Here is a 14652-nt window from a genome sequence, read left to right as displayed (position 1 = left end):
CCCTCAGCCGTAAAACCACTTCTCTGCTCCCTACCTCTCACTGTTATCTTTTCCCAGAGTGTTCTTGAGACCCTTTGTCTTTTACTTTCCCACTGCTTTTATGAGTCGACCAAGGACCCGTGAATCGGTAGCATTTCCTTGTCACTCAGTGGTGTCCAGCTACATGGACTGGTCAAGCTTTATCTGTTCACCTACTGAGGAACACTGGAGTTGCTTTCTGTGTTTGACCACTATGAATAGAATAACTACATATGGTCACACACATGCTTGTGTGTGAACAGAAGTTGTCACTATGGAAGGAGAGGTAGGCAAGTAGAACTGTGTGGCTTATGGTAAGTTCAGGTTAAGTTTGCATAAGAGTAAAGTAAGTTCTCCGGTGTGGCTGCTATGGATCTACCCTCCTCCCATGTCTGTTGTTCACATCCTCCTCAACATTGCCTATTGTCTTGCAGAGATAGCTCTCTCCATGTTAAATACAGTTCTTGGCAGGTTCTATGTTTGTGTTGGTTGGAATAGAAATGGACCCCATAGGCTCATATGTTTGAATGCTTAATCAAGTGGGAGTGGCACTATTTGAGAAGGATTAAAAGGTGTGGCCTGCTGGAGTAAGTATGGCTTTGTTGGAGAAAGTGTATCACAGGGGTAGACTTTGACTTTTTTGAAGAGCCCATGGCAGGCCCAGTGTTTCTCTCTTTGCCTATAGATTAGGATATAAAACTCTCAGCTTTCCTAGCACCATGTCTACCTGTGTGCCACTGTGCTCCCCACCATGATGATAAATGACTAACTTCTGGAACTGTAAGCAAGTCCCAATTTAATGGGTTTTTTTTTGTTTGTTTTTTGTTTTTTGTTTTTTGTTTTTTTTTTTTTTTTATAAGAGTTGCCTTGGTCATGGTGTCTCTTCTCAGCAATACAACAGTGACCAAGACAACAGTCAAATCCATTTATGCCAAAATCATTTTATACTGTTCAAAACCAGTCCTATGTCAAGGATAACACTATACATATGACTTGGGACCCTGATTTTTCCTATCCCTCATCATACATTTCATCTCAATTAATGTAGCTATATCAGAGAAGCAAGTAAACTTCTGTTCTACTCAGGCCTAGTGATATCACACATCCCAAAAAAGATCCTGCGGCCATCACCTCACTAAACCAGTATCATCCCTAACTACAGTCTAAAATTTGACTTTATACCCACACATAAGACTATCAACATTTATCAAAAAAAAAAAAAAAAAACTGCATTCGGCAACAGATGGGAACCCTTATAGACATACACAACCAATCAAAATGCAGAGTCATGGAGCACGGTCTCAGTGGGCACATTTACAGTTATTCATCAAGGGTTACTGAGAAGAGAGTGGAAAAATTACAACAACCAGAGGATGAAGGAATTTGCTGTGAGACTGTGTCTTCTAGTACTGTCTGAAGCCACTCCCACAAAGTCTCCCCAGCATGACTCCCTAACGTGGGCTAGACAAAGACAACAACAACAAACACGCTCACATAGACGGAGAAAGACCACAGACCTCTATGAACTACAGACCACTGAAGAATGCTGCCTCACAGTCTTCCCCCGAGAGGAGCACAGAGATTCAGTATCCACTGCTGAGCAAGCAGTGCAGGAGACACGCATACATACAGCATTCTACTGACTGAGCAGCTTGTATTTATATATTGAGTCCTTGGAATGTATATAACAATAATTAATGAAAAAAAGAGAGCATGAACTTGAAAGAAGCCATGGGAGAGTTTTGAGGAAAAGGAAGGGGAAATGATGTGATTATTTTATAATCTCAAAAAATAAGAGAAGTAATAAAAATTTTAAAAAAGAAAAGATAATAAATACTCCAGGCCACTGGTCATCTGGTCCCTATTGCAACTACTTAGCCCTGCCATTGTGAGAAAAGAACAGCTATATGGCACCCTGCATGTACATTGAGTGTCTGGGTGACTGCCAATAAAGCTTTAGTAATAAACCAGAGTGTGAGCTAGAGTTGAATCTTAGCCATAGTGTGCCATTGTAACAGCTGCACAACATCCATTCCATGTACACACTGCAACTGGACTTTTCCCTGATAAGACAGCTAAGTTCTTTCTCAAAGTTTCGTTATATTGTAAAGGACATAGCGGGAATTACTTGGGATACATATTAAGACTGTTCAGTTCTCCCCTTAGAGAAGCTGAACTCCTCCTGGACCCGAGTCAGACACTACATTCATCTCGAGCGACAATATACTGCTCAGCTGCTTTCCTGCCAGACAGGCAACTTACACTACAGTCCTGTGCCCCGAGTGATAGCATCACTTTCTCGGATCCAGAGCAATGTCATGGGCTGTTGGTCCCCATGGAAAAGAGCACTGACATTTTACTTTTTATGAAGCCACTGTGTTTGCAGGTTACTCTTTCATTTGCTCTTTTGTGGGCTCTTTGTATATGATATCTGACTAGTTTCCATTAAGAAATGTATTAGCCTATATTCATTGTACAGAATGACTATCACTACAGAGATGCCCGCTCCCCATGGGTGTGATGTTACTGACTGACTGTGGGTAACTGACATGTTGCTGCTAGCTCTTTTGTCCTTTTTAAGTCTATGGTAGTGAGGATTGAACCCAGGGTCCTGTGTGTGCTAGGCAAGACTCTGTACAGAGGAATGCCCAGCCCACACCGTGACATTTGTGTTTCTGTGCTTGCCCACCTCCCCAGAATAAAGGTCCCTGGCTATTCTGACTACCCTTGAATTTATAACCTGGCTCCCTGGGTTTAACATCTGGGCTGACTCTAGCCTGCTCTGCAGTGGCAGTTGTCCCATGGGTGGGCCTCACCAGCAGGCAGTCTCCCAAAGTCATAGCCACATCCTGTGGTCATCTTAATTCTTCTCAAGTCCTTGCCCCTTACCCAGTCCCCTACCCAAAACTGTCAGTGACAAACCGAAAAAAATACTTAAGAAACATTCTCTTCACGGTTTACCAGATAATGTGAACTATCAAACATATAGATCGCTCACTTTAATTCACATAAGTGGGGTGTAGGGCATGGGAGAGGATTCTCACTGAAATGACAATGGCTGTGGAAAGAGAAGGCAGAAGACGGGACTCTGGCGGAGCAGGAATCTTTCCTTGCATTACAGAAGCCCCAGGGAGGCACGTGGGGCATTTGAAGGAATCTCTGTGGCACTTTCCTCCATGATGAGAGCTCTGCAGCTTTGTTTAGGGGAGAAAGGTGGCAGGAAGGGTGGCCTGAGAGGAGGTGCCGGAGGTGCATGGAGATATTCATAAAGACTTTCACAGGGGTGTGGCCTTCCATATAAGAGCAACAGGGAAAGCCGATTTTCAGAAAGGAATTGAAACCTCAGCACAGCTCTTCCCTGTTGGATCTGGCAACATGCCATTTGCCCTGGTTCCTTAATCATGGGGTGGAACTCACCACACCCCTGTGACCAGGAATTTCAGGGGAGACCCACAGCCAACCTGGCAAACCTGCCAGGCTCCTGGAAAGGCAGAAGCATCCATTAAAATGCAAATGGCTCTGGGGGAGCAGAGCCTTGAAGAGAGGTTGGGGCCAAAGGCAGGACTCTGGAGTATAGGAGGTGTAGCTCAGAGGTCACAGATTTCAAGGCCTACCTTCAGACCTCTGGGCCCCAGTTCAGCAGTGAAATGAGACCTCCCTGCCTACCTCATCTGGAAGTTACAGGCACTGATCTTGGTGCCTCAGGAAGGGCTCAGCACATAGTAGGCTCCCAGAACAAGTTAAGCTATCACCCTCACTCCCAGACTGGTTCCAACTGCTTTCTGTACCCTCCCTCCTCTCCTAAACTGGAGACATAACAACAACTCAGGGAGAACAGCCCCACCCCTAGTTGCAGGACTGGCTAGACTCTGCTCCACCAGAAGAAGTAGCTTTGGACTGGATGGATGCACCTTTTAAACATTCTCTGCCAGGACAAGGTGTGAAGGGGAGGGACCACTGTGGCACCGGCCAGGGTCTATTCTTTTTCAGGCCCTCACAAAAGTATGGCCCAATATCATTCTATGCTGCTTCTCTTTTGGTCAAAGAATAATAAGAAACCCCATCATGGCTGGTCTTCTTGACGGTCTCCCGGCATGAACTCAGACATGTGTGATTACCCATTCTCCACTCTACCACCTTATAGTGCCTGGATGGGACTTTCCTTTAAACGGGGGATACCAAAAGATGGCCAGGTTCCTAAGTTCCAAGAACCACGGAACTTTTTCTTTCCAAACTGAAAACCTGCTGCTGTGCATCAGCCTTTGCTCTGGATTTGCTTCTGTTTTCTTTCCTCATCTTTTTAACCAATAGCCCTTTCATAGTTTGACTAAGTCATAATTTTGGCATAAGTGGTAGGTAGCTGATTTTGCCAACAGCCACCCCAGAGCTCTATGTTCCACTTGAAAATTTCAGATTGTTGGTATTGGGTGTTTTTGTTGTGTTTTTCTTGCTAATTGCAGGTGAGAACTTTTGTGGTCTTTTGACAACAGTAGCTGGTGATAAGATGAAGCCATGCTTGACATGTCTTGGCTTCCCAGGTGATGGTGGAGCTGCAGACAACACAACAGACATTCAGTGAAGACAAACATTTTGGTAAATGCAATGGGAAGGTTTGCACTGGGCCTTGTGTTCCAGCTCAGTGGGAGAGAGCCTGCCTAGCACCCAGCCAGCTCCACATTCAACCACCAGCTCTGCCTGGAAAGAGCAAACATGCCCACTTGTATACAAAGGCCCAACATTCACTGTTTATGGATGTGCTTCTTTCCTTTCAAATGTGTATGTGTGTACATATATGGTGCACATACACATGTGTGTGCAAGTTTGCATGTGTGTGGAGCCCAGAGGCTGATGTTGAATGTGCTTCTGAGTCATTCTTCTCTTTCTTTATGGCCCAGGATCTCACTCAATCTAAGTGGTTTGCTTGTTTATTAGCTAGCAGGAAAGGTCTGAGGTAAATCTTCTCTCCTGAATCTTACTAGACCTTCTTCTTGGAAGTCCCTGAACTGAGGGCTTCCATGGGGTATGCCCTTAACATACCTGCCCAGCCTTTAGACCCAGTCTTACCCAGAAGCAGTATAATTTCCTTTCTTTGACTATTGCTCTGACCATGGGGGTGTCTCTCCAATGTACATCACATGGCAGAAAGTCACATGACATGACTTCTGAGGCTGGATACAGAAGGAAATAATGTATGCCTAGCTCTCTCTCAGCATGTTGACTCTTAGCATGAGGAGGCCAGAGCCAGGTGAGGAGCCATCTGTAGGTGTTCTGGACAGGAGCCCAGCTCACGACTTGGCCAATCAAATGATGGTCACCATCTAGTGTCACCAAGTACTTAGTCCTACATAGCTTTCTTCAAGGATGTGGCTGAAGAAGGCCTCTAGAAAATTTTAACCATGGTCACTGTCAAGTGCCTGGCCCCCTTCTGATCGTAACTGCACGAGAGACTCTAAGGAGAAACTACCTGGCTAAGGCCAATCACACCTGAGAACCAGCAGAGGTAACAATGATTAACAAACGATATAAAGGAGACATGGCAAACTGACCCGTCCATAAAATCTGGTCCAAGGCATGGATTTTGTTAGTTACCTTGTTTGTTTTACATCCCTATGATCCAAGCTTGATATATTTTTTTAAAGAGTTTTAAAACAAAACAAAGAAAAAGATGCAACAAAGGCCTTACTGTTCTCTCAAAGACTAAATAAAATACATGTTCTCTCCCCATTACCAGACTCAGATTGCCTAGCACTGACTTGAACCATTCAGTGCACTGTCTCCTGCGCAGAAACGGCCAAGTGTAGCCAGAGGGACCTCTGGGACATGAGAAGCACCAAGGGAAGACTACGGATCTTACTGCACTGTGGAAGTCACTTTGAAAAGCTATGTCAACAGTTAGCTGCAAGTCCCAATTTATCCTCCCAATAATGCTGCTCTGGGGCTGGAGTGGCTCAGTGGTACAGCTAGCTAATCCTAGTTTGCCTGAGGGAGGCCCTGAATATGGGAATCATAAAAACAATAGAGAAGCCAAAAGCTGACTTTTACAAACACACACACTAATACATTTACTAACAGGAAGCATTTATATCTGGGTCTGAGCTACCTGACTCAGTATCGTTTCCTGTGCCATCCATGTTGCTAATCATTTCAAAACTTCATTTTTCTTCATAGCTACATAAAATTCAATTATGTATGCCAAAAGCTACACAGAGACAAAGTAACTGAAGCATGACACAGTCAAAGGTATGAAATAAAAGTATAAAGTCCTTAGAAGCAGCTGGATTGTGGGGAAACCATATCACATAAGGCTAGTAGGGCTGTGTAATTACTATTTTTGATCAAAACAACTGGGACCAGATCTATGGGTAATTGACATCTGCTGGGATAGATAGATAGACAAATAGACAGACAGACAGATAAGTAGAGTTAGGTGTGGCCTCTGGGAAGTCAAACACACTGCAGTTGATGGCCACATACACAAGGGTGTATAGTCAGCATGAACTAAGTTAAAAAAATAATGAGAACATAAGGTTACGTTGAATGATATGGGCATGAAATGTATGAAAATCTCAATAATTAATGAAAATATGAATTAAAAATAAAAGTTTCAATTATGCATGTGCCCTACATTTTCATTATCCATTGGTCAGTTGATGGACATCTGGGATGATTCCATTTGCTAGCTATTGTGAACAGAGCTGCAGTGAACAAGGGTGGACCAAGTGTTTCTGCAGTGGGATAGAACAGGGTGTGCTCTGAGTAGATGTTAGGTCATATAGTAGACCAAGTCTAGTTTTATTGAGGCACCGTCAAACGTGTCTCCAAAGTGGCTTCAATGTGAGTTTTAGACCAAGTTAACTACACTGCTTCAATGTGAGTTTTAGACCAAGTTAACATTAGCTGTAAATTCCCTCTTGGAGAACAAGCTCCAAATGGAATTACAGAGTGGTTGGTTATCCACATAGAGTCATGCTACCATTACACCTTACATTACCATTACATCTTACCTAGAAGATTGGTTTTATAGTTCATGGAGTTCAGAGCTGGGCTAGACAATCAATGCCTTTACTCTGGAGCAACTTCCACAGTAACTCCATGAGATCCATCCAGCAGGGAGGAAACCTTCAGCACAGTCCCAGCTTCACATCTCTACATCTAGCGGCTAAGATGTGTGGTTACATAGAAGTAAGGTCTTTACTAATTAATTCTGATAAGTGACAAAGAGCAATGACTAGAACTGGTAATGTTTTGGGGGCTCTGACAGAGTCTGTGATCAGAGGGAAGATATCAACTGTGTACCTACTGGTGAGTCCACCAAGATCTGGTAGCTGGTTCTAAACCTGGGTCCATAGAGACAGCCTGATCAAATGCTGTGATCTAAATAAGATCTAAACTAATGAAGAGGCAAAGAGGGACAGGGGCTGCCAGATGTGAAAGCTTAGCAACAGGGATGGAGGGAGAACACTGTACACTGAGATGCATAGCATAAAAGTGTGAACAATCAAAATTTACTAACAACAAAAACATAAACAAAATTTACCATATAAGGAATGTATGAGGCATTTATCTTGGATTTGATTCTAGATTAGACTCTCAATTTTGAAATTCCTGTTAATAATGTTAATGAAATTAAACCATTCAGCACTATTTTACTGAGCCTCTACTAAGTGGCAGACCTTTTACTAAAACTCTCTTATATGTACTATCAGAGATAAGCCTCATGTAAATTCCTATTTCTGTCTTATAAGATGAGAAACTGAAGGCACAGAGAGATGACCTAAGCTGCCCCAAACCATGCAGGCAGTTGAGTGTGGCACAAGGTTTGATTCTAGTCTGGTTTCCATCTTTGAAACAAACCACTGTGCTGTATCTCTCCTTTCCAGAAAATATTAAGTTCAGACCATAGTCTCACAGAATGTGGCTGGCTCTTTTGGCAAAGACAGCTCCCACTGATCCCTCTGGCCAGACCCCCCCCCCCCCCCGCATGTCAGTCAGGATGCTGTCCATCTACCGAAGAGAGGCGTGGAACAAGAATCTCCATTTGCTTCTGCATTCTTCTATTGAGAGGAGCTGAGGTTCCCAGGCTAGACCTAAACTGAGGTTATTTCTAGGCCTTTCCTTCCAGGCTATTTGATACTTCTCCATGTTTGTACTGGTTTCTGTCAGTTAACATGTAGGGAATTACGATTGCTGAGGATGGACTGCCACGGGCAATATCATACAGGTAACCTCCCCCATAGTCTCCTATGGCTAAATAAAATCAACAGATAGACCAAGAGCCAAGCGATATCATAGGATCCCTAGACTTTGGGCCCCATGGCCATTAAGAGGGTCCTCATCTGTGAAGCAGAGTGACAACAGTAACTTCTGTGAGCTGCAGTGTAGGTGTGGACAGGATTGGGCCAGTGTCTGGCACCAAAGATGCATCTGTGAGTACTACAACACAGAACATGGTTTTCTTGTAGAGGCCCAGGCGCCAGTCATTGGCTTTTCACTACGTGACCAGAAAAGCTGCTGATTTCAAGGAAAGAGCCACATTCAGGTGGCCGGATAGAGAGTAATAGTTACTGCCACCCACCTCAGCTCCCTCTGTGGTGTTTCCATGTTGAGAGTTAGTTTCATTACTTATTAAAAATATAAAGCTACAATGTTTTGTCTTTTAGTAAAGTTGTAAAAAATGGCTCCAAGGATGAAGAGATGGGGTTGTGACTGTCACAAGTCAGGATATAATGCCTTGTCTACTCACCAGAACGGAAAAATAATGAATCGGCTAATGAAGAACACGATGGCGAAGACGAAGAACAGGGCATTACAGGTTTGCTTCCATCCAGCATAGGAAAACATTTTAGCAGACTGAAAGCAAAGAGAAAAACTACATTTGGTTAAAATGCTTGTGGCAAAAATTGCAAATACAGCTGGATGAGGTCTTTCATGAAAGTCACTTGGGGAAGGTCCGAGCCATAGATGGGAACATAGATGAGATGAGATTGGCCATAATAGCAATGGCAGAGCAAAGGTAAAGCAAAGCTCTGTGACTCAATACATGTTTGAAACTTACCATGTTATATAATGATACGTTAAAGAGCAGTAACAAGTCCCCTTTGTTTCTAAAACACTAGAAGTGAGCATGATGAATCCTAGCATGCTTTTTTAAAATGAACATCTATTTCCTATCTCCCTTTCTTTGAGAGGGGAGCTGGACCATGCGGACAAAGCCTGGAACAGGGGTGAGATGTGGGTGTGCCTGGAACACTACAGTCAACACTTGCATTAAGGATGCTCCATTGCACTGTCCCAGAGCCCAAAGTTGAAGCTGACGTGGAAGGTGAGGCATAAGTAGGAGTGCCTGAATACAAACCACCCCTCTAGGAAATGCAGTAGTTTGAATGGGAGAAGTCCCCCATTGGCTATGTATTTGAATGCTTGGTCATCCACTGCTGACATTACTTGAGGTGGTTACAGAGCTTTTTAGGCGATCCATCCTTACTGGAGGAAGGACAGCACTGCATATTGGCTTTGAGGGTTAATAGCCTTGATCCATTTAAGCTCCTTCTCTGTTTCCTGTGCACACTTGAGATACGGAATCTCAGCTTCCTAGTCCTGCTGAGTGTCTTCTCTACTATTGTGGATATTTTACCTGAACTGTACACCAAAATAAACTCCTTTTTAAATTGCTTTTGGTCATGGTATTTTGTTATACCAACAGAGAAGTCATTAATACAAGGGAGCATGGCTTAGACTTGAAAAGGTTCAGAAATTACATCTTGGAGTTTCAAGATCTTCCTTGAGCAAGAAAGGCAACCTTAAGAAGTGTCTGAACTGAATTTACCATGCTTTCCAAAACTTACCAAGGATGGTGACATCCTGTGAGGGTAGCAGAAGCTGCAAATGGGAACAGCTTCAGCAGTTAATATAGAAAGCCAATAAACCCAGTAATGAGGGCTGGGTAAGAGGCAAGTACCAGAGTCTCAGAATGACTAGAATGGAGTGCATAGCTACCTTCAAGGTCAGAAGCTGTGCCAAGGTAGGAAGCTGGATCTATGCCCGGGTATCAGAATCTCTGGGTGCCCAATCATGAGGTTAAAATGCCACGGTTGGGCGAAATACCTTCAATACTTTCTCGACTGGGTAATGATAAAATACCAAATGGGAGACCTTAATAAAAGCTAAGTATCTATCAGGGTACATAAAAATGTTGGGTACTGGATCCAAATTGGGACATGGAGAGTATTAGAGAAGATCATAAAGAGGCCCAGAAAACATGATAAATAAAGCATGTATAAGAAAGAGCTGTAGGTGTTGAGGGAGGTTCTGTTGTTGCAAAGAAAGAGCTAAGGGACACAGTACCTGTCTTGAGACTTACAAAGATTAGGGGCTCCAACTCAGGGAGAGTCTACAAGAGCAAAGGCAGTGCCAGGTCTGGGTTTAATTAGAACTTGATTGAGAAACACTTGACAACTATTCAAAGAAACCATGGGTCATACGTCCTTGAGAGAACACCGAAAGGCAGCCCCACCTCCCAGCACCACACAGTGCTGTCTCTACCCCCAGCTGTTGATGGAAGGCACTAGCCCTGGGTATAAACCTTGAGTTAGATCATGACTGTGGACCAAGAATGACTCATTATTTAGTAACAACATGAAGCTATGCTTATATTTTAACCAGGAAGGGACCTTGAAGTCTGACATGCCATTTCCCTCTGTTTTTTACCCAAAAACTTGGAAAATTTTCAAACAGTAATGAGCTAAACATTATAATATACCATAAGGGATTGATATGACTTCTCATGTTACAGCTGGGGCTAGAAAACAAAACAATAAGTAATTTGCCCAAGTCTCTTAGGGAGTTATGTCTATGACAAGGTAGCAGGAAAGCTGAGAAAACAAGCATTCAGACCTCGAGCTTTCACATCTCCCTTTCCCTTAAAAATACAATGAAAGTATTTTAATGCTGCACACACCAAAGCTGAGCAAATGAGGATTCAGAAGCAAGACATGGGTATGCAATCCTTCACTCGGGCCCAAGGTAGCCTTGCTTTTAAGACAAGGTCACTAAGATGGGACCAGGGAAAGGGGTGGCTTGTAGCAGAGGTGGCTATGTTCAGAACCCAACAGGACACAACCCTGGCACAGCCCTGCTCCGTTGAGCTTGCTGCCCTGAAGCATGTATGCTAGCCTTACCCAACATTCTATGAAGAGAATGGTTTACATAGAGGCCAGTTGTGTCAATGGTCAATGTGATTTCAAATGACATAGAAGAATATACAATGGAAGTCCCATGAAGCCCACAAAACTAGATTTGCTCCCAATACATTATCAAAAAGCTCAAATCCCAAGGAATGAATGAAATTCTATTAAATTTAATTTCATCCATGTCGACCTATGTTCAATTATTAGCACTCCAAGGAGAAAACTCAAGTATGAAGTAGTCCAGTGTTGCTTTCCCTGGGTAAGAAGGTAGTGCTTTCCCTGCGTTTGTTATGAGTCTATACACTAACTGGTTTTGGGAAATGCTGTTGTAACTACAGCAGGAGACTGGACAGAGAGGACCACTCAATCACGGCCCACACCAGCAGGAACTGAAGCTAACAGAGAGGCCAAGGATAGCCCTAGAGTAGAAATAGGAAGGCATTAGTCTTAACAGTCTCTGCTTCAGGACACACTCTAAGCCCTCTTTCTCCCTTAGAAAATGAATGCCCTTTGACAAACACCAGTGGGCATTCCCTCCAGCAGGAGATGGAGTTGGAGGAAGTATAGGCTGAGTATTCACAGCCAGTCTCTGGCCTAAGCTGGTAGCTGAGGATGCTGTCCATCCTTGAGAATCCAGTTCCACCCTTTGCCTCTAAAAAACTTGCATTTGCTTTTTATTCAGTTGTCTCATATCACCTCCTGAATGGGCAGCAGCATGTAGCTCCCGTGAGTATAGTCACACACTGTAGAGATTGAGGAGTGTAGAGACTGTAAAAACACACCCCGAGAGGCTTCATCTCTAAGGGTCTGGGAGACTGCACCTTCTTAGATACTGGGTGTTTTCAGGACAGAGGAACTTAACAAATCCCTCAGAGATAATCCTCTCTATGAGCACTTAGAGAAAACCAGGACACAGCACTGTCATTATCTTTAAATGGCAAACATTTACCTCTAGCCAAATGTCAGATATATCATGAACAAACATCACGAGGGTCCCACTGCGAAGGTAATTAGCACACCAGGAGAAGCTCATCAGACTAATAGCAGCCAGGTGGTGGATGACATTAGCGAGGAAATCCTACATAATGAGAGAGAAATGGAAGCCATTAAACAAAAGCAGTTATTTCCCAGTGACTGGAAGAGAGAATATTAATGATACCAGTAACTTACATCTGCATGTTTTGACATTAAGAATTTAATGTATATTATAATATATATTTAAATACATATGTCTATATACATTTTTGTATGTGTGTTTTTCTTAACAGGGTCCTTGTGAGAGAGCCAGGGCAAGTGTCACCCTTAATGATGAAATAACTGAACTTTGAGACAGCTCTTAACACTTCTCATCTAACTGTAACTTCTGCTTCTCTTCCCATGACTCCAGACACTGTAGTCTCAGATTCTGTGAATTTTCATGAAAGACACCCGTGGACTGCAGTGTACCTACTAGTGATGGGTGTACCAACCTTCGACTCAAAGAATATTTAATTCAGCCAGCACTCTTTAGTCTAATATTTAGCTGGTTTTAACTGTATTTATTAAACAGACATTTCTGTGTGCTAGAATTCTACACTGAAGGCACCAACACTGCTTCTCATTTGATTTAACTTGCTGAGGAAAATCTGGTGGCTGCACTTAGGGTCTAAAGTGACAGAGTAAATCAGACAGCCCTGAAATGTATCCTGCTGTCACCTTGGGGGCACACTACTAACATCTGAGACTCAGTTTTTCTGTAAATAAAGCAAAGCCACAGAAGTGTCAGACAAGATGTCTCAGAGGGGTAACTATGGAGTTAAGGGGTGGGAGGTGGTAGCCACGCCGAAGTCCCTGGAAACATTAGAAAGGATTGTATAAAGTAGTCCGCCATCAATAAAAGTGGTGTCATAGAGTTAAAGTCATTACACTAACAACCTTTTCCCCCAAAGCCAGAGGAAACAGAAAGGAGATCAGTATTTGCAGATCAGGAAAAGAGCTTCCAACATAACATTTTTGGTTTTCTACAGAAATTTATCAAACCATCAAAACATGAGAATAACTTGAATTCATCTGTGTATTATCATAAGCAAAAGTAGCCAATGAGATAGAGCTGAATCTGTATATCATATAACCAGCAGGTCCAACTGAGGGTAAAGGAAAACATGGGCGGAATGGATAAAGGTTTAGTGAATACAGAACATACCTTCCTCTTGACATCAGAGCTCAGGCTAAACACCAGTGACCAATAAAAACTCATCTCCGAAATGTAATACCAGTACTGGGATGGCAGCAACGGCTGAGGAAGAGGAGAGTGCTCATAACTCCAAATGCAACCTCACATGCAATGTATTTTAATTCACTGAAACACATTTGTATTCCATATAATTGCAAGAAAATGCAGTGACTTAAATCCCCCCAAAGGAATCACAGATGAACTGTCAAGGTTTTACTTTTTGAAACAGTAGAGAAGTAAAAGTATTCTAAACCAAAAGAAATGTTTTGACTAAGACACTTAATAAATGCTAGAGATGTGAGTGCCTAATTTTAGCATAAGGTAAGTTTTGTTAGATATGCAATTAGTTAAGGTCTCTAAAATTATCTTTTAAATAAAAGTGATTCAATTTTAACTGCTAGAATATTTCTTAGTACTGTTCTACTAGGGAATTGCTTGAGACATCAAGGCAAATTGAAACATGCTCTTTAGTGTATGGACTTACTGAAACACACCCTTTTAATATCTACGGCCTTATTTGGTTTCCTCCTGCAATGCCTATGGATTTAATCTTGGTATTTAGCCAAAAAGAATAATAGTCAATGTACTTGAAGCATAGACTTCATCAGCACTGTTTAAAGCTGAGCTATCATGCCAAAGAGACCACAACATAAATAAACAACTACTAATTAAGTAATTAATTAAGGGGAAAGCCTACTAAGTGCCAGCTGATGAATAGGAATAAGGGCAGCAACTGACATGAGAGGCATGAATGATCTCACATAACCCACATCAGAAGACCCCGATGGTCAGCATTTTATGGCAGTAGGCTTGAGGATTGTTTGTTATGCACCAAGAGACAATGGGTGCTCTTGAGAAGAGTAGTATTAACAGGACTAGGTTATGACCTGTGTAGAGAGTAGGACTTTTGTTTTAATGCTTTCTTGTTCCTTTGTCCTCTTGTCTATTTTTTTTCATTATTGCTATTTATTTTATCTGTATGGATGTTTTGCCGGTGCATATCTGTGAACCACATGTCCACCTGGTTACTGCAGAGGGTAGAAGAGGACACTAGGCCACTGGAACTGGAGCTAAGGTTAGCCATGTGTCAGTATGTGGGTAACAAAACCCCTGTCTTCCTGGAAGAGCAGCCAGTGCTCTGGACCACCGAGCACATCCCAGCAGCTTCCTGATGTTGTTGTTGTTATTGTTGTTGTTTATGCTGCGGCTCACAGGACACAAATATTTATTTTAGCC

At 42.7% G+C, this 14652-nt stretch overlaps 1 protein-coding gene across 1 annotated transcript in view; it reads right to left on the bottom strand.

Annotated features, from left to right (window-relative positions):
- CERS3 (ceramide synthase 3) overlaps positions 1–14652 on the bottom strand; it is a gene marked incomplete at its 3' end in the record, with an annotated part of 79216 nt that overhangs the window by 27761 nt on the left and 36803 nt on the right. Inside the window, exons 7-9 of the mRNA XM_080914256.1 lie at positions 13387–13479; positions 12154–12282; positions 8762–8868 (exon numbers count right to left, since the gene is read on the bottom strand). Coding sequence (XP_080770382.1) covers positions 8762–8868; positions 12154–12282; positions 13387–13479 — 329 coding nt within the window. The remainder of the gene's footprint in view (positions 1–8761; positions 8869–12153; positions 12283–13386; positions 13480–14652) is intronic.

This window comes from Micromys minutus, assembly GCF_963924665.1.
Source record: "Micromys minutus genome assembly, chromosome: 3".
In the NCBI taxonomy this organism is placed as follows: Eukaryota; Metazoa; Chordata; class Mammalia; order Rodentia; family Muridae; genus Micromys; species Micromys minutus.
Note: the sequence above shows the minus strand (reverse complement) of the source record. Positions and strands in the feature narration are given on the sequence as shown.